The sequence below is a fragment of the Petromyzon marinus genome, chromosome 20 (genome assembly GCF_048934315.1).
Source record: "Petromyzon marinus isolate PM22_M1 ecotype Great Lakes invasive population chromosome 20, UKy_Petmar_22M1.pri1.0, whole genome shotgun sequence".
Taxonomy (NCBI): Eukaryota; Metazoa; Chordata; class Hyperoartia; order Petromyzontiformes; family Petromyzontidae; genus Petromyzon; species Petromyzon marinus.
The window spans coordinates 1,904,458-1,928,348 of record NC_133686.1 but is presented as its reverse complement, the minus strand read 5'-3'; the positions used below and the strand labels follow the sequence as shown (position 1 = coordinate 1,928,348).

At 51.0% G+C, this 23,891-nt stretch overlaps 1 protein-coding gene across 9 annotated transcripts in view; it reads right to left on the bottom strand.

Moving 5' to 3' along the window:
- Positions 1 to 17,571: 17,571 nt before the first annotated feature.
- LOC116944244 (uncharacterized) overlaps positions 17,572 to 23,891 on the bottom strand; it is a 161,312-nt gene continuing 154,992 nt past the window's right edge. For all 9 annotated transcript variants that reach the window (XM_076068229.1, XM_076068232.1, XM_076068228.1 and 6 more), the window contains one exon: positions 17,572 to 23,338. In XM_076068229.1, the coding sequence (XP_075924344.1) occupies positions 22,317 to 23,338 (1,022 nt within the window). In that variant the 3' untranslated portion in view covers positions 17,572 to 22,316. The remainder of the gene's footprint in view (positions 23,339 to 23,891) is intronic.

Sequence of the window (23,891 nt, the reverse complement as noted above, 5' to 3'; positions counted from 1 at the left end):
TTCGTGGCTGAACTTGTCACTGCGGTTGCCGCGTTCTCACTCATTGATTTATCGCGTCGGTGTCTTTCCAAAGAAGAAAAAAAATGTAATCCACTGATATTGTTTTGTGTTGTTATTTTTATTCGTAATAGTTTGAATCGCGTCTATGATCCGCGCGTGGGCCCTTCGGTGCACGCGTTCCTCCCTCTTCCGCAGTCCGTCTTCTCAGCGCAATAATTCCACTCGTGCGAGGGGCTTATTGAATACCGGCGTGCGTGTGTGTGCGTGTGTGTGCGTGTGTAGAAAACCGGAGCGACTGTGTGTGAATCGCGCAACATATTACGAGCGCCAGAAATCGCACTCGGAGACGTACGCCTCGGGATCTTTCATATGCACGTGTGATTGTGTGGGTGTATGCGAGTCTGTGCGTGTGAGTGCGTTGCGCGCGCGTGTGTGTGTGTGTGTACGTGTAATGTAGCGGTAGTGTAGCGGTTAGCGTGCTGCGCTATGAACCCGGCTACACGGGTTCGATTCCCGCTCACGGCCAACACTGGTGACGATTATCTGAACCGGTCCTGGGCCTCACACTAAGTCGACTCAGCCTCATATGAGTATCCAGTGCGATGTGTAAACATTGCCACTAGGGAGACAAAGGCTGCCGGGCGTGGTGTTGGTCACCCACCCTCTCGTGTGCCGTGCCGGCCTTTATAGGTGCTCGCTAACAGCAGTTGCCTCCAGCAGTCCGTTTAGGCTCTACGGGGGATCTTTGGATTTACGTACAAGCCTGAGGTTTTCCAGCTCAGACTGGGCGAGAGATGAGCTACATTCAAACCGTTTGCATTACACGCGCAAGTTATTATTATTCTCATATACAAATGGGAAAATAAAGACAGAGAAAGCAAATGAGATCGTATTGAGTGGTGCGCCGTCCCAAATGACAGCTGAAATGTGCTGCCAGTTGACTTTAATATAACACAGCGTAGACACAATGCAACAGTATTCTCTTAATAGTTTAACTTCGTGTGTGTATACATGTATTGCGTGGTGGTTGAAGACGTATGTAGTAGAGCAGCACTTTATAAACGTACCACAGTGCCATGCAAGCCTTGGCCACATAAGTTCCACTCCTGGTCACGGATCACATAATAGTGATTTTAATCATAAACGCTATGTAGTAGCGAGTAATAATGCGTATTTGTGAGTAGTAATGCGTAGCAGCGAGTAGTAATGGGTAGTAGTGAGTAAGAATGCGGAGTAGTGAGTAGGAATACGTAGTAGTGAGTAATAATGCGTAGTAGCGAGTAATAATGCGTAGTAGAAAATAATAATAATAATGCATATAAGCGAGTAAGAATGCGCAATAGCGAGTAGTAATACGTAGTAGCGAGTAGGATTACGTAGTAGCGAGTAATAATACGTAATAGCGAGTAATAATGCGTAATAGCAAGTAATAATACGTAGTAGCGAGTAATATTACGTAGTAGCGAGTAGTAATACGTAGTAGCGAGTAAAAATACGTAAGAGTGAGTAATAATGCGTAGTAGCGAGTAATAATACGTAGTAGCGAGTAATATTACGTAGTAGCGAGTAATATTACGTAGTAGCGAGTAGTAATACGTAGTAGCGAGTAAAAATACGTAAGAGTGAGTAATAATGCGTAGTAGCGAGTAATAATACGTAGTAGCGAGTAATATTACGTAGTAGCGAGTAGTAATACATAGTAGCGAGTAAAAATATGTAGTAGCGATTAATAATACGTAGTAGCGAGTAATAATACGTAGTAGCGAGTAATAATGCACAGTAGCGAGTAATAATACATAGTAGCGAGTAGTAATATGTAGTAGCGAGTAATATTACGTAGTAGCGAGTACTAATACGTAGTAGCGAGTAGTAATACGTAGTAGAGAGTAATAATACGTAGTAGCGAGTAGTATTGCATAGTAGCGCGTAATAATACGTAGTAGCGAGTAGTAATACGTAGTAGCGAGTCGTAATACGTAGTAGCGAGTAATAATACGCATTAGCGAGTAATAATACGTAGTAGCGAGTAATAATGCGTAGTAGCGAATAGTAATACGTAGTAGCCAGTAGTAATACGTAGTAGCGTGTAATAAAACGTAGTAGCAAGTAATAATAGGTAGTAGCGAGTAATAATACGTAGTAGCGACTAATAATACGTAGTAGCGAGTAATAATGCGTAGCAGCGAGTAGTAATACGTAGTAGCAGGTAGTAATAAGTAGTAGTGTGTAATAATACGTAGTAGCGAGTAGTAATACGTAGTAGCGAGTAATGATACGTAGTAGCGACTAATAATACGTAGTAGCGAGTAATAATACATAGTAGCGAGTAATAATGCGTAGTAGCGAGTAGTAATACGTAGTAGCAGGTAGTAATAAGTAGTAGTGTGTAATAATACGTAGTAGCGAGTAATAATGCGTAGTAGCGAGTAGTAATACGTAGTAGTGTGTAATAATGCGTAGTAGCGAGTAGTAATACGGAGTAGTGTGTAATAATACGTAGTAGCGAGTAGTAATACGTAGTAGCGAGTAATAATACAAAGTAGCGAGTAATAATACGAAGTAGCGAGTAATAAAACGTAGTAGTGAGTAGTAATACGTAGTAGCGAGTAATAATGCATAGTAGCGAGTAGTAATACGTAGTAGCGAGTAGTAATACGTAGTATCGAGTAATAATACGTAGTAGTGAATAATAATACGTAGTAGTGAATAATAATAAGTAGTAGCAAGTAATAATACGTAGTAGCGAGTAGTAATGCGTAGTAGCAAGTAATCATATGTAGTAGCGAGTAATAATACGTAGTAGCGATTAATAATACTTAGTAGCGAATAACAATACGTAGTAGCTATTAGTAATACGTAGTAGCGAGTAATAATGCGTAGTGGCGAGTAATAATACGTAGTAGCGAGTAGTAATACGTAGTAGCGAGTAGTAATACGTAGTAACGAGTAATAATGCGTAGTAGCGAGTAATAATGCGTAGTAGCGAGTAATAATATGTAGTCGCGAGTAGGATTACGTAGTATTCCTGCGCTCGTTTGAATGAATCTCAGCGCGCTCCACCACCTCCAAAGCCGCGGCACCACTAACGTTACGCAGAGTGGTGAATGAGTTCGTGAATTGATGATTTCATCCGGCGCGTGCGGTATTCACGATGTCATTACGGCACAAAAAAGCGATCCCGAGTGAAGGAATCGTCAGCAATGGGAAGACCAAGGTAGTGGCAAGTTGGAGGTTCGACTCCCGCTCACGGCCACCAACACCGGTGACGATTATCGGAACCGGTCCTGGTGCTCCCCTCGGTCGATTTGACCTTAAATTAGTACCTGGGGGCACGAATGCATCCTACTCGCGAACAACACTTGCCTTAAAAGTCTGGCAAGCCTATACGGGGGATCTTTGTCTCGTGTGTTATTGTGACCTGTAGTGTGGCGGTTGAACAGAGCGTGGTTGATGAGACTTTTTTTTAAAGAGGAAGAATCGACGATGATCTTGACTCGCATTATTATCGTAATTAGTTGTGTGTTTGTCCTGGTGCGGTATGCACACCTCGCCACTGGCAAGACAAAGGCGGCCTGGCGCGGTGCTGGTCACCCACCCTCTCGCGTGCCACGGCGTCCTTCACAGGTGCTACTCGCTACCAGCACTTGCCCAAACATACTGTTCACGACTGTACGGGGGGGGATCTTTGGTTCACTGCTGCATTGTAAAATAAAGTGCGGGGAAAGGTAGCCTATTGCGCAGGGAGCTTCCGATTTGTCATGTTCACTCAGTCGTAATTAGCCGGGGGGAGGGACGGGGCAGGCTTGTTCGCTAATGAGCGGAGGTAATTACCATCACACTTGTTTAGATCAGTGTCAATTAGCCGCACCGCAAAGGTTAAATGGAAGGGTGTCGGCTCAGCGTGCAACGCACTACAGGTGCGTGTGCATAAGATGCGTGTGACGTGTGTGTGTGTGTGACAGGTGTATGTATAAAATGTGTGTGTACGTGTAACAGGTAGTCCGTGGGTGTGCGTAACAGGTGTGTGTGTAACAGGTGTGTGCAACCGGTGTGTGTGTGACAGGTATGTGTAACAGGTGTGTATGTGAAACACGTGTGTATGTGTAACAGGTGTGTATGTGTAACAGGTGTGTGAGCTCGCTAACTGCACTTGCCCCAACAGTATGTTAAGGTTATACGGGAGGATTTTGTATTTTCCTTTTGTGTGACAGTGCGTGTGTGTGTGTGACAGGTGTGTTAGTGTGTGACAGGTGTGTGTGACAGGTGTGTGTGTGTGACAGGTGTGTCTGTGACAGGTGTGTGTGTGGGACAGGTGTGTGTGTGCGTGTGTGTGACAGGTATGTGTGTGACAGGTGTGTGTGTGTGTGACAGGTGTGTGTGTGTGACAGGTGTGTGTGTGTAACAGGTGTGTGTGTGTGTGACAGGTTTGTGTGACAGGTGTGTGTGTGACAGGTGTGTGTGCGTGACAGGTGTGTAGGTGTGTGTGACATGTGTGTGTGACAGGTGTGTGTGTGACAGGTGTGTAGGTGTGTGTGACAGGGGTGTGTGTAAGAGAGTGTGTGTGTGTCAGGTGTGTGTGTGTGACAGGTGTGTGTGTGACAGGTGTGTGTGAGAGTGTGTGTGTGTGACAGCACACGGAGAGGGGCATTGCATAAACGTTCAAGGAGCTATGTGTGACAGGTGTGTGTGTGTGTGACAGGTGTGTGTGTGTGTGACAGGTGTTAGAGTGTGTGTGTGACAGGTGTGTGTGTGTGTGTGTGACAGGTGTGTGTGTGTGTGACAGGTGTGAGAGTGTGTGTGTGTGACAGGTGTGAGTGTGTGTGTGTGACAGGTGTGTGTGTGACAGGTGTGAGAGTGTGTGTGTGTGACAGGTGTGAGAGTGTGTGTGTGACAGGTGTGTGTGTGTGACAGGTGTGTGTGTGTGTGACAGGTGTGAGAGTGTGTGTGTGACAGGTGTGTGTGTGTGACAGGTGTGAGAGTGTGTGTGTGTGACAGGTGTGAGAGTGTGTGTGTGACAGGTGTGTGTGTGTGACAGGTGTGTGTGTGTGTGACAGGTGTGTGTGTGACAGCACACGGAGAAGGGCATTGCATAAACGTTCAAGGAGCTATCGTTTTGCGAATCCACCAGTTTCAGTAGAACTGTAATGTGGTTATTTTGTCTCAGCCCACCATCAATACATACATTGAGATAAAATAAAATATCTGTTGCAGTGCGGTGCGTTCACCACTGCGCCACCGCTCCCCTCGTAAAATGAACTCAGTAAACGGCAGTGCGGGGATGCGAACCCATGTGTCTCACTTTCAAAGGCAGCCGTTGCTGTTAGCATCGCCCTGCTAAGGAGTCACACTGCCAGAGCCATCCCGAGGGTGCACGGCGAATCTGGGCGACTGCCTCGGGCCCCGCGCTTGGGAGGGGGGGGGGCAACCCGCGCTTCGACATCACGGCGTCAGATGTAACGCTTCTGGTTTCGTCTGAAGGCGTCGGTGGAAGGGAGGGGGATCCCCCACACCCTCCCCCTATGGACGGCCCTGCACACTGCACACTGCGCATAACGTCACGTCCCGGATTTTTGGAGCACATTGGTGGCAACCGATCAGCATCAGAATTTATAGTGCAGGAGGAATCCGATTAGCTATGAAGCTCTTTGTACACGGATGTCCAGCAGGGGCGGATCAGAACGTTACAACAACAAACAGTGCACAAACACGATAGGAGTGCAAAGTGCAGGGAAAGCCACATAAACTCACCCCAAAACATACGAATAACATAGACATATACATACAAATAACATACATACAAGTAAACATCCGAATAAACAACATACGAATAAACATACTGATAACAATTACGGCATCCCCATCTGACCGGGCGATGCCCACCGAGGTATGAAGGAACCTTACAGAGAGCCCGACCGGCCCCACGCGCCTCTGGGGGTAGCCGTCTGGGCTTTAACGAAACCCGCGTGGTCGTGAGGCTCATCGACCCGCAACCTCCTCTCCGCCAGCCAGGTGAAGCGATCCCCCCCGTTACTGATTAAAAGACTCCTCGCTCGGACACTAACACCGATCACTCGCCTCCGAGGGCAGAGTCGCCCGATCCATCACGGCCCCACCGGCTGACCTTCCACCGTGACCCGCAGACATCACACGACCTTCTTCCGAGAGCGGAGTGAGTGAATTAATTAATTAGGGAAATAAATAAATCGATAAATAAAAGGTGTATAGGGCAATCGGACTGATTGGGAACAAAGATAGAAACGCGGACAACTTCAGAATCAGAATGTGTATTTCAGACTCGAGGAGAGATCCGACGAGCCCTGAAGATCTTTATTTTTTAACAGGTGTCCAGTATGGGCACGGGCGTCAGCAAATTCAAAACAACAAACAATACATCGACAAAAAAACTCACGATCGGAGTGCAAAATAGAGAAAATGGTAAGCAAGTCACTAAATATAAATACGTAACAAATACATTCATTTTCTAAGTTCCATTTACCAAGATTGGAGCAAGGCAGCAAACACAAACAACAAAAATAGTCTCAGACCACACCGAGAGAACCGCACAGCAGCAGGAGCGGTGCCTCAATGAACTCGCCTCTCTCTCTCTTCGTCCTTCACGTTACCTGTCTCTGCATATACAATTGTGTGCGTGTGTTTTTAAGTACTCTAGGTGTAGGCATCGCATCTGCCACGCGGCATTTCTTCTGGGAGAAGCAGCGTTGGCTCAACGCAAGCAATCACTGCGCAGTGGGTATCATGAGACTGCTTTGTCTCTGGTGTAGGCCAATCCGTTTCAAAGGCAATGCATATGTTATCAGAGCATGTTTTTTTTTACGTAGGAGGCTTTCGCGAACAATATAAATATAATCCTAACCCGCAGACACAGATTGTCATGGATCACATCCTTCACAAATTCGTGATCTGATACCATATGTGAATGATGTGATCCCTGACATGCAATACCCCGGCGTCTACAAACTAAGCTGTGTCTGCGGCAGTAGTTACTTTGGGGAAACTAAACGACATGTCTCGGACCGTGTTCGTGAGCATAAGGCAGATCTGAAACACGGTAGGCCCAATCCCTCGGCCGTGGCTGATCATTGTTTTAATGCGGTGGGCTCACACGAAATTGATTTCTCTAAGACGAAAGTACTTTGCAAACCCACTGGCTATCAACAAACATTCGTTTATGGAGCCATCCTTTTTTCCAGACATAGACACAATTTCAACTTGAGAAGATGGGTACAAACTCAGCAATCACTGGAAGGACGTTATCAACCAGTTTAAGTCATAACTGGCTGTAATGTTTCCATTTTAGACCTGGCAGCCCTTTAATTGGTGGAAACCAACCACCAGGACCATCACTGCCCACTACTGCCATCACCACTAGCAGTGGCCCTTTACTGGTGGAAGCCCACCACCAGGACCATCACTGCCCACTACTACCATCACCACTAGCAGCAACCTCCACCGTCAACAGTGTGAGTGTGTAAAGAGAGGTGCAATGATTACTTGGCAGCCCTTTAATTTGTGGAAACTCACCACCAGCGTTATCGTCGCCATCTACGAGTACCATCACTTCTTACACCTCCCTACATCACCTTCTAGCACTCCCTTACATTCTGGGGCACACCGTTTTTAATCACTTACATTAACATTATCTGCCCCGCCCATGCTGCTGACACTTGGGCTACGCCCATTTCAAACCTTTATAAACAGTTTGCCTTTAGAGGCTAACCCCCTTTCCTAATGACGACCGCTTGTGTTGTGATCGAAACGTCGTAGTTTTTAATAATTTTCTTTGAACCTATCTACGTTACTCTATGGATAGTGTCGAGTCTATTGATAGTATACTCTTTGGTTCTTTCGGTAAAGTCACGTAGGTAGAAAAAATAAATAATACATTACGACGTTTCGATCGCAACACAAGCAATCGTCATCAGGTAGAAAGATACAGCCATAGAACTGTTATGGATAGTGTTGAGTCTATGGGCAGTGTTGAGTCTACGGGTAGTGTTGAGTCTATGGGTAGTGTTGTGTCTACGGGCAGTATTGAGTCTATGCTGCAGTGTTGAGTCTACGGGCAGTGTTGAGTCAATGGGCAGTGTTGAGTCGATGGGCAGTGTTGAGTCTATGGGCAGTGTTGAGTCTACGGGTAGTGTTGAGTCTATGGGTAGTGTTGTGTCTACGGGCAGTATTGAGTCTATGCTGCAGTGTTGAGTCTACGGGCAGTGTTGAGTCAATGGGCAGTGTTGAGTCGATGGGCAGTGTTGAGTCGATGGGCAGTGTTGAGTCGATGGGCAGTGTTGAGTCTATGGGCAGTATTTTGTTTCCCTTCAACGTGACTTTACCGAAAGAACTAAGAATATCTATCGGTAGTGTTTAGTCTATCGGCAGTGCTGCTCAATGTACACGGGAAGTTAATTTCATTGGAGGCTTTGAAAGCGTCGTTGTGGAGAATACGGCCCTGCAATGTCTGGCCCACGTCAATGTTGGCTGGAGCGGCCCCCAACACGCATATTCTTGTTTCTCCTACTCGTTCACGCTGCCTGGACGTCGTGGAAGAGGTGGGGGAGGGTACCCACACTCCACCCCACCACACGCGCGCAATATCCGCCGATCGGCCAAAGGTGGCTGGGCATGCGGGCTACGTGACCCAGCCTCGCCCGTCGGATGAGCTCACTGATGATGGGACTGTGTCCCGATCCTCAAAAGATTCTGTTGAGTTCCTCGCACAATCCAGTCTGGCTAGCGCACAGATTGGATCGTAGCCAGGGCCAGCCTGAATGTTTCCCACGGGTGCGGATGTTCCACCATTCGAGGGCTCCACGTTTCGGAGGCACAGACAAGCGGAGGGCATTGCCGTGGCCGAGAAGACCCGGATGTTCCTGTGGGAGCGATAAGCCCAGGTAGCTTCCACACACGGCAGCGTTACGCAGCTGATGCAAAAATAATGGCGCTCGACTGATTCGAATCAGCGACTCTCTACCCCGCACACTAACACATACAGATAGAGGCAACGATGCCCTGTATAGCCTTTAAGAGACTGTTGGGGCAAGTGCTGTCAGGGTGCACCTATGAAGATCGTAACTGCACACAAGGGGGGTTGTTGGCCAGCACCACTCCCGGCCGCCTTTGTCTCCCCAGTGGCGATATTTACACACATTTGATGCTGAGTCGATCTAGGGGAGGCCCAGGTCCTGTTCAGACAATTGTGACTGGTGATGCCCTCGATCGGGAATCGAACTCGTATCGCCGGGGTATTTGCGCGGCGCGCTCACCCGCTACACCACCGCTCCAGCACACTCTCGCACACTCAGTGTCACAAACACAAACTTTCATCCCACCCAGCAAAAAACAAATCGCATTTACACCAATAAATAAATCAAGAGAATATAGGGGGGGGTGGGGTGGAGAACAAATAACAGCCCCCCCACGCCCCCCTCTCTCTCTCTCTCCGCTGTGTTTTGTTTTGTCTGCTGTCATCTATTGGAGTTGACGGGCGGCTGTGTTCGCATGGCGAACCTCGTGGTTAACACGGCGCTGATTAATAATTAAAACGCTGTCATCGGCGGAGCCGCGGAGAGCCCAGCGGTGTCGCTTTAATGAGCAGGTGCTGATAGGGACGAGAGCGAAATGAGGGTGCGCGCACGCGTGCGTGTGTGTTGGAGGGTGTGTCTGAGCGGGGGTGTGTGTGTGTGAGGGTGTGTGTGTGTGTTGGAGGGTGTGTCTGAGCGGGGGTGTGTGTGTGAGGGTGTGTGTGTGTGCTGGAGGGTGTGTCTGAGCGGGGGGGTGTGTGTGGGAGGGTGTGTGTGTGTGTGTGTGTTGGAGGGTGTGTCTGAGCGGGGGTGTGTGTGTGTGAGGGTGTGTGTGTGTGTTGGAGGGTGTGTCTGACAGGGTGTGTCTGAGAGGGTGTATGTGTGAGGGTGTGTGTGTGTTGGAGGGTGTGTCTGAGCGGGGGTGTGTGTGTGAAGGTGTGTGTGTGTGTGGGAGGGTGTGTCTGAGAGGGTGTGTGTGTGTGTGTGAGGGTGTGTGTGTGTGTGGGAGGGTGTGTCTGAGAGGGTGTGTCTGACAGGGTGTGTCTGGGAGGGTGTGTGTGTGAGGGTAAGGTCTGGGCAAGGTCCCATCGGTGAGCTCCTCCGACAGGCAAGGCTGCGTTTGCTGGGTCATGTTGCCCGCATACCCAGCCACCGCATGCTGAAACAGCTTTTGTTCGGCCGGATCGAGGGGGCTAAACGGGCTCGGCACGGGCTAGAGAAGAGATGGAGTGATGTGGTACAGGAGGATGTGGAGCTGAGTGGACTTGCCGATGACTGGTACCAGCGGTGTCAAGATCGGCCTCTGTGGAGGAGGCTCGTGAAGGACGCTATTGGGCAGTTGGAGGCAGTCGCCCTCCAACAACAACGGGGGGCGGAGGAGCGACGTTCACAACAACGAGCGGAGCGCCGGGTGGCTAAAGCGAAGCAGGTTGGCACAGTAGGGGGCACAGGTGGTGCATCAGATAGTCAAATGTTTTAGGCCAGCCTAAATGTTTCTAACCAGCGAAGATTTTCCATTAGGGGGGTCCACGTTGCGCAAGCGTAGAGAAGGGAGGGAATGACCGTGGCCGAGAAAACCTGAAGCACACACATACACACGCACGCACATTCACATGCACATACACACGCACGCACATAGACACGCACGCACAAACATCCACACGCACACACATACAACAACAACCGCCATTCGCCACTAAGTGGCGGTGACGTCACCACGACGCTTTTGCCAGGCCATGTGTACCTTGAGGCCACGTGAAGTGTCGAACGCCCGCTGGCAGGAGGTCACAGGGCAGACCAGGTGCCACGGGTCGACTGACTGAGATGACTGGCTGATGGACCACCTGTGCCCCCTACTGTGCCAATCTGCTGTGCTTTAGCCACCCGGCGCTCCGCTCGTTGTTGTAAGCGTCGCTCCTCCGCCCTCCGTTGTTGTTGGAGGGCGACTGCCTCCAACTGCCCAGTAGCAGCGTCCTTCACGAGCCTCCTCCACAGAGGCCGATCTTGACACCGCTGGTACCAGTCATCGGCAAGTCCACTCAGCTCCACGTCCTCCTGTACCACATCACTCCATCTCTTCTCTAGCCCGTGCCGTACCCGTTTAGCCCCCTCGACCCGGCCGAACAAAAGCATGTTTCGGCATGCGGTGGCTGGGCATGCGGGCTACATGACCCAGCCAACGCAGCCTTGCCTGCCGGAGGAGCTCACCGATGGGCCCGTGCCTAGATCTTTCAAGGATTTGTGAGCTTCTCACACAATCCAGCCTGGTTAAACCCAGGATGGATCGTAGGCAGGCCAGCCTTAATGTTTCTAATCGGCAAAGATGTTCCATTAGGGGGGTCCACGTTTCGCAAGCGTAGAGAAGGGAGGGAATGACCGTGGCCGAGAAGACCTGAAGCTAAGTGCGGAGCGACAGACCAGGTATCTTCCATACAGCGTTACGCAACCGATGAAAAGATATTGCCGCTCGACTGATTCGGAGTGAGATCTCTGCTGTTAAACTGGAGCCGGTCATAAGCACACTGCCCAGGTATGGGAAACTCTCCACTCTCTCCACAACTGCCCCATCACCGATTGGGAGTTGTGGGGGTGGAGTGTCCGATGGTACAAAATACCCATGCAGGTGCTTATTTTTGGTGGGGCTGATGGTAAGACCCCATCTCTAAGTGGCACGCTCCAGTCTCAGCAGCAGGATCTCCAACTCCTCCTCTGAATGAGCAGCAATTACCAAATCATCGGCATACATAACGTGGTTGAGCAATAGGGAGCCATCCCTTGACCGCACCCGGGCATCGATCAGTCTCCCATTATATCTGTACCATATGGAGATTCCCTGGCTACAGCTATTGAAGGCTTCACGAACTACGTGGTCAAAATAGATGTTAAATAATGTGGGAGCCAGAGGACATCCCTGTCGCACCCCAAGGTGTACAGGGAATGGCTCTGACTCCCGACCACGTAGTTTTACCCGGGCCCGCTCACCATCATGAAGGTCCTTAATGATCGTGAGCAGAGGGTCAGGTCCTCCAAAAGCACGAAGAACAACCCAGAGCCCAGGCCTACTGATGGTATCATAGACCTTGACCAGGTCAATAAAGTAAAGATGTAGGTCTTGCTGGAATTCCCTACACCTCTGCTGTAGCAGACGGACAGAAAATATGGCATCTGTGCAGGACCGCCTTTTCCTGAAACCGCATTGGGGCTCCGCAAGCCTCTCCTCAACGTGCCTGGCAAAGCGATGTTGAATAATCCTTGCCAGGACCTTTCCCGACACACACATACACACGCACACACATACACACGCACGCACACAGATACACACGCACACACACACACGCACATACACACGCACACACACATACACACTCACATACACACGCACGCACATACACACGTACACACACCACAGCGCATTCCAGGATTTAAGCCGCAATTTGATATCGCCATTACCGCATAGACGTAAAATTCGGTGGGCTGAAACATTAACTAAACATTTTTAATTGGTTTCAAATATTAATACAATTTTCTAGAAAGTCATCGCATCCGTAATTTAGAGTCTTGGGGTTCGATTTCAGTTTTACTTGCTTCAATATTTTTTCATTTTTTTTTTCAAATCCTTTCCATTAAACACGATGGGCCGGTGCGAGCCTCGTGGAATATTGGGTTACGGGCAGAGCACGGCTAACGATTACCACAAAGTGTACAGAAAATAAAAAAAAACGGATAGTGGACGCCGCGCGCACGTTGTGGAATTACCGAGCGAGAGACAACAGCAAGAGGAACGCGTGGGTTGGGAGGTACACGCGCAGAGGAGAGGAGCAAGAGGAGGAAGGGGGTGGTGGTGCATGAGGAGGAGGTGGTGGAGGAGGAGGTGGTGGAGGAGGAGGTGGAGTATAGCGACCGGTGGTCGAGACTACTGTATGGAGTGTCTGACACATCATCAACCACATCATCAATTAATCCATCATCATCCATGAAGTCGTGGACACGGATCTGAATTGGAGTTGCACACACACGGTATGCGCAAGGTAGAGACGTCATTTATTTATAAGGTAGGAGATACGGACAGGGGATACGTCAATGGATGATGATGATGATGACGGTGGTGGTGGTCGAGACTAACTACAGAACGGCAGGACAAGGAGGGAACACGGCCCAGAGGACGAACACCGCGGAGATGGAGTGATTAAGTCAGCTCGCGCGCGGGTCTTGGATGGGAGTGCTGCATCAGAAGGCCGAGAGAGATTGGTGACGGTGTCCAGGCAGGCCTTCTTCCAGCAGTGGATTGACCATGTCTAATGACCATTAGTGTATCGATGATGATTGATGATGATGTATTAGCTGTTGCGGATGATGATGTTGCCTTGGGAGCTTCATTCGGCAGTGGCTAATGATGATGATTGTGATGATGATAATGATGGTTACGTGGTTAATAGGTGAACGACTGGTTGGGTGGTGATGATGATGATAATGCGCGTCATGATGAATGAGCTGTGACTGCTCCTGATGATGACGATGGTGGTGCTGATGTTGTTGTTGTGATTAAAGGACCTAATGATGATGATGACGACGACCATGGTGTCCGACGTTTCGCTTCACGCGCTCAAGAAGCTTCTTCAACAACACGCGGAACCATGCATGTGTGTTGAACTTCTTTCGCACCGTACGGAACCAACCATGCTAATCGAATGTGCGGGGTAAGACAACAAGCTAAACACGAAAAAGCAGTTCTAAAATAAATTAATTTTCAATCTAAGAATATATTATTTTCAAAACGACAAACATGCATCGGGCTGGCAGCTGTTTCATTCTTTATTTTATTTTTACAATGGGACGCGCCGTATAAGTTCACTTAAGAGACACGGGGTATGTTTTACGAAATAAATAACTAATGCGATAAGAGGGAAGAGTTGTTGTTGTCATTGATGCAGCGGGGGATGATGAATGACCACCGCAGAGAGACCGACAGGGAAAGGAAGAGCGAGACAGAGAGAGAGAGGAGAGAGAGAGAGGGGAGAGAGAGAGAGAGGAGAGAGAGGGGACACAAACAAGGTATGTGACCGATCTTTGTATATATATACATACATATGGGTATATATATACATAAACTATACTAAAACTGAAGTATGTTTTACCAGGTAAGGCCCACTGAGCTATATAGTGTTATTCCTTTCAGATGCGACCTGGCCACAAATGATAACTCAACGAAGTGGCTTATCACGTGGACATTTAGATCAGCCAAATACTCTAAACGCGTGGTGATGTTGATTCTAAAAGTGGAGGGGAAAACCCGGAGGACTCGGAGACAGAATCCACGCGACCACGGAGAGAGAGAGAGAGACACGCAAACTCCAAACATACAACAGGCGTCAGGGTCGGGATGTAACCCACTAACTACCAGGCGAGGTCCTTATTATCTCGCCACCGCAGCACCACGGCAAACTATACGAGTGCCGTGCCGGCCTTCATAGGTGCTCGCTAGCGGCACTTCCTCCCGCAGTCTTGTCAGGCTATACGGGTAATCTTTGTCTTCGTATTTGTCTATATATATATTTATATGTCCGTTACCGCGTGCCGAATCTTAGCCGCACTCATTACGTACTCGAGGGGGTTTGGAGGGGTGATGGAGTGGTGGGGGGAGTGATATTTTGTCCAGCTGGCAACATCGCCCGTGTCGCGCTCCGTGACTACGTGGTGACCAAGGAGGCAATAGGGAAAGACGCGTGTCACCCCCAGGGCCTCGCTTTGCAGTGGCCAAGGCTAAGTTGTGTATTGTGTTGCTCGTGTGGTGGTGGTGGTGGTAGCGGTTAGGGCGCTGCGCTACGAACTCGGCCAACCCGAGTTCGATTCCCGCTCACGGCCAACGCCGGTGGCGATTATCTGAACCGGTCTTTAGCCTCCCCTAGGTGGACTCAGCCTCAAATGAGTACCTGGTGGCAGCGGTGTAAAACATCGCCACTGGAGAGACAAAGGCGGCCGGGGGTGGTGCTGGCCACCCGACCCCCTTCGTGTGCCGTGCAGACCTTCATAGGTGCTCGCTATTCCGTCAAGGCTGTACGGGGAATATTTCATCTCGTTCATATGTTGCGTCGTGAAGGACGCTACTGGGTAGCGCCAGGCTAGGTGCACGCTGAAGAGGCTACTGGACAATTGGAGGCAGTCGCGGAAGGCAAGAGGAGCGACGCTCACAACAACGAGTGGAGCGCCGCGCGGCTAAAATGAAGCAAGTTGAGTGGGGTGGTGGGAGGGAGAGAGAAAATAGGAGATAGAGAGATGAGAAGGCATGCAGACCAGAGAGGAGAGAGGGGGGATAGCGGAGAGAGCGAGCGAGAGGGAGAGGGAGCGACACAGACAGAGGAAATGAGAGAATATGAGGTGGAAGGAGGAGATAGAGAGAGGCACTCGGGTGAATGTTGCGGTTTAAGAGACCGATTGTGGTGGAGGTGGGAGGCGTCTGAGAGAAAAGAAAGCGGTCTCAATAGACCCCCCCCCCTTTCTCGCCCATCCCCCCGCCAGCCCTCGTGGTAATAATGGATGTTGAGCGTTCCCCGGCGCGGCATTCGGCCCAGTCAGACTGGCTCCAGATTTCTCTCTCTCTGTCTCTCCCCACACCTCTCTCCCTCTCTCTCTCTGTCTCTCTCCTGCGCCCTCTCTCTCCTCTCAATCTGAGCACCACGCTGAGTCTCCGCCACGTGACAAAGGCCACAGGCAAAGGTCCCCCGTGTAGCCTTAACAGACTGTTGGGGACAAGTTGTTAGCGAGTAGCACCGATCAAGGCCGGACAGGCTAGGGATGGGTGGCCAACTCCACGCTCTGCTTCAGATCATTATCGTTTGGTGTTGGTGACCGTGAATGGGAATCGAACTCGGGTGGCCGGGTTCCTAACGCACATAACACTCATCATTATCTCTCTCTCTCCTCTGGAGAAAGAAGCGCACATTCATTCAAGTATTTTTACGATATGTAATATACACACGTAGACTTTCAGGACCAATTTTTTCATTCATATTCACTTCCGTGTGGGGTTAGGTCATCTTGTCGGTTCCGTGTCAGTGTTTAATTGGAGCCCTCCACCACCCGACGAAGACAATAAAAAAAACAGCGGGTCACACGACGGACACATTTCTGCCCAATCGATTTTCAGCAAAAATAAAAATAAAACCGGACGAGGAGGATGAGGAATGTTTCAATTATTTCTTTATTTGTTTTACGAGCCAATAACTCAAAGAGACCAGGTTTGGAAAGGCATGGGCGACTGTGTGAGGGGCGGGGTTAGGAGGGTGGGGGGTTAGGGGCGGTGGAGACTGGGGGTGAGGGGCGGGGGGAGAAGGAGGGGGGGGGCGTGGGGGGTTGGTGATTAAGTCCAAGCTGACCACAGGGGAAACTCTGATCACTGGCCGGAGCTTGTTGTGATTATCCGGCGGCTTTGGAGATTAAAGCGGGTCCCCGATGTGGCAGTGAATTGGTGGGTGGTGGGAGTGGGAGGGGGGGAGGCACGGGGGTGGAGTGAGAGGCGTTCGACGAGGAGATGAAGAGAAATACTGTATTGACTTTTCTTGGTTCCACAAAACAAAAAAGCACGACCCCATACCGGAGTCGCTCCAGACCGTGGGAGGTCGTGACGGTCCTCGTCCATGTCGGGGTTCTGGGAGACTCCTCGCACGAGCCTCTCTCTCTCTTGTTGTTCCCCAACATCGCGGTTCACGTAGTGGGTGGGGCCTCTAGCGGCTGCAAGGCGCTGCATCGGGATTATTTACACACCCACCCCCCTCCGGCCTTGTGGAATTCCAGCGATTGATCGCTTCGCTGGGCAGTGGTAGCGGCGGTGGTGTTAGGGGCGGTGGTGGTGGTGGAGGTGGTGGGGGTTGTGGTGGTGGTGGTGGTGGGGACGGTGGTGGTGGGGGTGGTGGTCGTGGGGGTGGTGGTGGGGGTGGTGGTGGGGGTGGTGGTGGTGGTGGGGGTGGTGACGGGGGTGGTGGTGGTGGGGACGGTGGTGGTGGTGGGGGTGGTGGTGGTGGGGGTGGTGGTGTTGGGGGCGGTGGTGGGGGTGGTGGTGGTGGTGGTGGGGGTGGTGGTAGGGGTGATGGTGGTGGGGGTGGTGGTGGTGGTGGTGGGGGTGGTGTGGGGGTGGTGGTGGGGGTGGTGGTGGTGGTGGTGGTGGGGGTGGTGGTAGGGGTGGTGGTGGTGGGGGTGGTGGTGGTGGTGGTGGGGGCGGTGGTGGGGGTGGTGGTGGTGGTGGGGGTGGTGGTGGTGGTGGTGGGGGTGGTGGTGGTGGTGGTGTTGGGGGCGGTGGTGGGGGTGGTGGTGGTGGTGGGGGTGGTGGTGGTGGGGGTACGGTGGCTTAGTGGTTAGTGCACGACGGCACGTGTCCAACCGTGCCAATCGCCAGGTGCGGCTACCGGAGTTGCCCGCGTGTGTCTGCCGTAACCCTGGCTGCTGCCGCGGCAAGTGCTCTGAGCGAGCACCAGCATCGAAACCACCACCGTTACCGCCCGGCTAAACGTGTTTGTGATGAAGATGACAAAAGACTGTGTTGCTTCTTTAGTTGGTTTATTAACATCATTAATGTTTGTTTTTAACGAGACATGTCATCTCAAAAAAGTGTGGATAACTATATAAGCCCTAACCGCACACGTTGTATATGTACACGATCCTATATACAAACGTACATACGCGAGCACGCACGTGTACACGTGGACACATACACTCACACAGACATGTACACGCATGTACAAAAAAACACATTCGCGCGCATACATACAAAGCCAAAGATCTCCTGTATAGCCTCAAAATAGACTGTTGGGGCAAGTGCTGTTAGCTTGCACACAGCCGCCGTTCGTCACTAGGTGGCGGTGACGTCAACACGGCGTCTGTGCCAGGCTAGGTGCACGTTGAAGCCGTGCGAAGTATCGAAGTCCCGCTGGAAGGAGGTCACGGGATATACCCAGGTGCCATGGGTTGATTGAGTGAGATGAATGACAGATGCACCACCTGTGCCCCATACTCTGACAACTTGCTGTGTTTTAGGCTCCCGGCGCTCCGCTCGTTGTTGTGAGCGTCGCTCCTCCCTCCTCCGTTGTTGCTGGAGGGCGACTGCCTCCAGTTGCCCAGTAGCGTCCTTCACGAGCCTCCCCCTTAGAGGCCGATCTTGACACCGCTGGTATCGGTCATCGGCAAGTCCACTAAGCTCCACATCCTTCTGTACCACATCAGCCCGTCTCCTTCTCTATGCTGTACCGCGCCCGTTTAGCCCCCTCGATCCGGCCAAAAAGAAGCTGCTTTGGGCATGCGGTGGCTGGGCTTGTGAGCGATGTGACCCAGCTAACGCAGCCTCGCCTGCCGGAAGAGCTCACTGAGGATGATAATGGTGTACTGTTCCCAGATCTTTAGCGAATCTGTGAGCTTTTAACGCAGACAGAAACACACACACACACACCTCGGATAACTCCTCTCGCTTCACACCGCAATGATAACCACACTGGAGTCGCAGCAGTTGTAAGCGATTGACGCGTGTCACACACTGCCGAAGCCACCTTCACCGAGGTGACCCCCTCTCTCGCCACCACCACCACCCCTCGTGTGGGTCACCGTGAATTCTCCACGATTGGAAGCCGCACGACTTCTCGCGGTCACGTGTGCCCTTGCTGCGCAAACTGCTCGCTCGGATGTGGACAAAGCGGTTTGCCTGGCGGTGATGAATGAGATCGCCTGATGATTGAGAAGGCGATGGCTTTTGTCGGTTTTTTTGTTATTTTGTAAAACAACAGTTGTGGAGGGACCCAAAAAAGCTTGCAGCAACAAACAGCACCGAGCATCAACGTTGTGACCGATAAGCGCGAAGCAGCGTTTCTTGCATTGGAATTGGTCGCGCAACTCCTGAGCCATTTTCACCGGATTATAAGACGCACTTCGTTACCTCGACGCGCCTTGTCCATCCGGTAGGCGTGTGTTTGTGTGTGTGGCGTGGTGCTGGCCACCCACCCCTCGTGCGCCATGCTGGCCTTCAAAGGTGCTGCTCGCTAACAGTACTTGCCCCAAAAGTCTGTGAAGGGTGGGATTGGTTGTGTTCTAGACAGACTCTTCCCGGCACCATAGGAATGTGGGATCTCCACCACCGGCTCTGTAGGACTGTGATCAGGCGTTGAGTCAACGTGGGTTATTTGAGATCACTTTGGATATGTTTTCGGGGAGGGGGGGGGTGACCGGTTAGTGGCGATGTTTACACACCGCACCAGGTACCCATGTGAGGCTGAGTCGACCTAGGGGAGCCCCAGGACCCGTTCAGATTTTCGCCAACGATGTTGGCCGTGAGCGGGAGTCGAACTCGAGTGGCCGGGTTCGTAGTGCAGCGCGCTAACTACTACACTACCGCTCCCCCTACACATCTGATACCCGATAACGTATTATATAACCGAACATAAATTATATAATGTATATAAAATGCAAGAAATTAGAAATTATATTGTAAAGCAAAGATGTTAATGTATAAATAATTACGTTACTTTGATAATTTCATATACATTATATAATTCTGCGTCGAACGCGAACCCGATGACACTGCTGCTGATGAGACACTAAACGTGGAAACCCGTCCAGTGTTTTGCTTCATTGAAACCACCGCTGCTGGAATTACGCATTCCCTTCACCAAGGTCGTGCGTGCGGAATGATGATTGTGTGTTAGAAAAAAAACATTTTCGTAAGTTTTATTCAAGACGTGAGTGGGAGAGACGGATATGTGAAGGTGGAAAACGTTCGCTTTTGATGTCCTTACTTTTTGTTAAATTAGACACACGGTGCCCAACCCGACCCACCCCTGCACTCTGGCACCCGATGAGTGTGGCCACGATGCTTACTTAGCAGTGACGGATAAACAAACAAAAACACAATCGATGTTTTTTTCTGGCCGTCTCTAAATGGTCGGGCCTCAACGCGAGACCGCCACGGTTCGTCTGGAATGAAGCTGCGGCTTGCGCGTGGCCCACGTGGCCTCGTGCCGTGGGGGTGGGGGAGGAGGGGTCCTGGACTTGTCAATTGCCGGCAACAATTGCTCCAAAATTGCTCTAAGTTGATTGTGGTCTTTTTGGAGGTGGGTGGGAGGTGAATGAGTGGGGGGGGGGGGTACGTGGGGGGTAGGAGGGGTCGCGTCCTGAAGTGGTGTAAAAAGGGCTTCATATCTCGTGTCGGGGGAGGGATCTTTCCGGAACTCAGCCCCGGGCAGCTCCTGCTGAAATGTAATTAATTGATTATAAGAGGGCAAAAGGGGATTAAATACTTTACTACTGCCGTTACCACCTTCACCATCATCATCATCACCAAACACCGCCCATATGAATTAGACAATCTCACAATCGTGTTCTATACTTGTGTGCTCATGTGCATGTCGCGGGGGAGGGGGGCATTATTTCGCCATACTTCACCACGCTGGTTTGGTTGAAGGCGGTCGAGAATTAAAAGCTCGCGAATCAATGGCTTTCGATTCGTAGACGTTGTAGCTAATGGGTTCATGGCAACCTCTTCAGCTACTAGAGGAAGCTACTTTCGCTACAATGTATTTTTTGTCGTATCGCATCGTGACAATTCCTTGACTCGTGACGCAGTCGGAGGGGAGGGGGGTGAGCAGTGGGAGGGGGTTAATTTCAGATGGAGCCGCCCGGGACAGAGCTCTGGAAAACATCGCAGGAGAAAGTAAATCCCTGGTCACATTCCTCTCCATATGGAACCATTCCCCTCCCGAGTGACTTACTGAGTTACGGTGATTCGGGGTCACACGGGGTCACGAATCGATAATGGTTAAACTATTGATAATGGGTTTGTTCCATAATTCATATTTGCTCCATTTGCCGATGATTCCCCCCCCCCCCCCCCCCCGCGTCTCGTTCTGTTCGTTCGATTAGTTTGCACGGTGCAATGAGCAGAAAATTAGCATATCATGTGTATATACTTTACACATCATTTGCATATAATTTAAATAACGGATAATGACGCACGAGTATCGGTGCATCGTGTGACGCCGCACATAACTGGATATTAAAAAAAAAAACGATTTCTTTAAAATCGAAGTTTACTTTAACTAGATGGGGTTTTTTTAACATTCGATCTTTTTTTAATTATTTCCAAAAATCGATTAATATTAACTGAATGATTTTTGATCACATAAAATCGTCTATTATTATTTCCAATGCAATATGGGTTTTTTTATCCATTATCTTCATTTCTTTATAAGGCGATGCACCCACAATGTGGCTACAACAAATTTAAATGGTTAGGACCAGCGAGGGCTTCACATCTGCCACAAAATAATATCCGCACCCCGCGCATACCACCACGTCCAGTCTACCACAACGGATGTCACGTTCTGCCCCTGCCTCAAGTTATCCAGAAAGCAAGACATCAAACCCCTTTTAGTGGAACCGACGAACTCCGTTCGGTTTTTGTTTTATTGTGTTTTTAAGAGCCGATATCATTGACTTCTCTGAGAAACGCCTTCATCCGTCCCCTGAAAATGGCCCATCACCCGAAACGTCGGCTCACTGTACAGACATGTAATACGGCAGCGTTTGATGATGCTACTGCTGATGATGGTGAGCTCGAGACAACGCTATTGAACTTAACGCTCGGAAGGTTTTTTGTCACAGTCATCATCAAGATTCGTGAGGGGGGGGGCGGAGGAAGAGAGGAGGGCAATTGGACCCACCGCCCAATTGACGTGGCCAGATGTTGTGTCGTGAAGACCCTCCACCACCCAACGCAGCCTGAAAACAAATGAAATGTACACGTTGGTGTGCGAGCGATCACAGCGGGGGTCAAGTCGCCGCCAGCACGTCAAAAGAGAAACATTTTTCTCACGCCAACCAAAAGCCGGGAAAAAAAATGTAGTGTCAGAAAGAGGGCAAAACAATGTGTGCCTTCCTGGGTCTCCAACCTCATCTGACGATGCTTGACGCAGGTTCAAGGAAGGCGTCGCCTGTCTAACCGCTCAACTCTGCTGTGAAAATGGACACGACAATAATTATTATTTAATGTCTGGCCGTGTCTGGTGGTGGAGGGCTTCACAGCAACAACAACAACAAATAGATCGTTATCGCGCGGCTGAATCTTTAATTAAAAAAAACTAACTCGGTTACGAAATCGATATTCGCGTAGCGTCCACGGAAGAACCGGGGGCATCCGTGAAGAAAAGTTTGCTGCAGAGTTCCCACCACCACCACCACCCCCTCCTCCTCCTCTTCATGTCCGCAAGACTCATCGACGGCACCCCAGAGGCCCGCGTCTCGACGTCAGTCTGCGTGGCGCGCGCCAAAACTCGCGTGCGTCACTCCTCCCTCGTAGGCGACGACAGCACCATCATCATCATCATCATCTTCTTCATCATCATCACGGTCACCCACATCATCTTTCTCAGCATCGGCTAGAGTTGCATCACTTGTCCATGCGGCAGCTTCAACCTCCTCGTCACCATCATCCTTCTCAGCGTCCAGCTCCTCTTCCTCCTCCTCCTCAATGTCTTCTTCCTGCTCTTCGCTCTCCACTTTCTCATCTTCAACCTCCTCCTCTTCATCATCTTCCTGAACCCCTTCCCCCTCGTCTTGAACCTCTTCCTGAATCTCCTCTTCATCCTCCTTCTTTCCTGGCTCGTCACCACCACCACCACCACTACCGCACGAATCAGGTCCATTCAATGACCCTGCTTTTAAACCTCCAACCTTCACCTCCACAAAGCATCTTCCGCCACCATCACCGCAAGCACCACCATCACCATCATGACCACCATCACCACGGCCACCACCATCACCACGGCCACCACCATCACCATCATGACCACCATCACCACGGCCACCACCATCACCACGGCCACCACCATCACCACGGCCACCACCATCACCACGGCCACCACCATCACCACGGCCACCACCATCACCACGGCCACCACCATCACCGCCATCGTCGTCATCGGGGTCACGCAACTCCTCCTGGGAGGCTGCTGCCGTCACCACCGTCGACGCAGCCGCAGCCTCCCGCTGATGAAGTCCACCGCCGCGCTCGGAGGGTCCATCCGGGGTGTACATGCCGGGGTGGGGGCCGGGGTGGGGGCCGGGGTGGGGGCCGGGGTGGGGGCCGGGGTGGGGGCCGGGGAGGCAGGGGAGGAGGGGGCGATCCCCCAGGCGGCAGCGATTAAAGCGGCGGTCCGGGTAGAGCGAGGGGTCGAAGGTCACGTGGTGGACGCTGCGCACGTGAGTCTTCAGGTTGCCCTTCTGCGAGGCGCCGTACGAGCAGAAGAGGCATCGGTAGCGGCGCTCACCTGCTCACCGGGGAGGTGAAAGGTGAGGGAGGGAGGGATGGAGATGAGGGGGGAGGGATGGAAGGGAGGGAGGGAGGTGAGGGGGGAGGAAGAGAGAGAGGTGAGAGGAAGGTGAGAAGAGAGGGGGGGATGGAGGTGAGGTGAGGAGGGTGGGAGGGAGCAGAGAGGTGAAGGAGAGAAAGGTGAAAGGGAGCGAGGGAGCAGAGAGGGAGATATGTAGAGACAGAGGGAGGGAAGGAGAGGGAGGTGAGAGAGAGTTGAGTGACGTGTGGGCAGATGGAGAGATAGAATCAGGTGAGGAAGAGAGAGAGGGGGGGGGAGGTAGATGAGGGAGTGAGGGGGGAGGGCGGGGTGGGGGACGGAGGTGGGGAGAGAGAGGGAGTCATAAAGAGAATCAGAGAGAGAGAGAGTGAAGATGAGAGGGGAAGTGAGGGAGTGGTACGGGGGGGAGAGAGAGAGACGGGGCAAGGAAGAGACGAGAGACACAGCGAGTCGTTACATTCAGGCCAACAACTGCCTGGACGTGACAAGCCGTTTCAATCACAATTCAGCT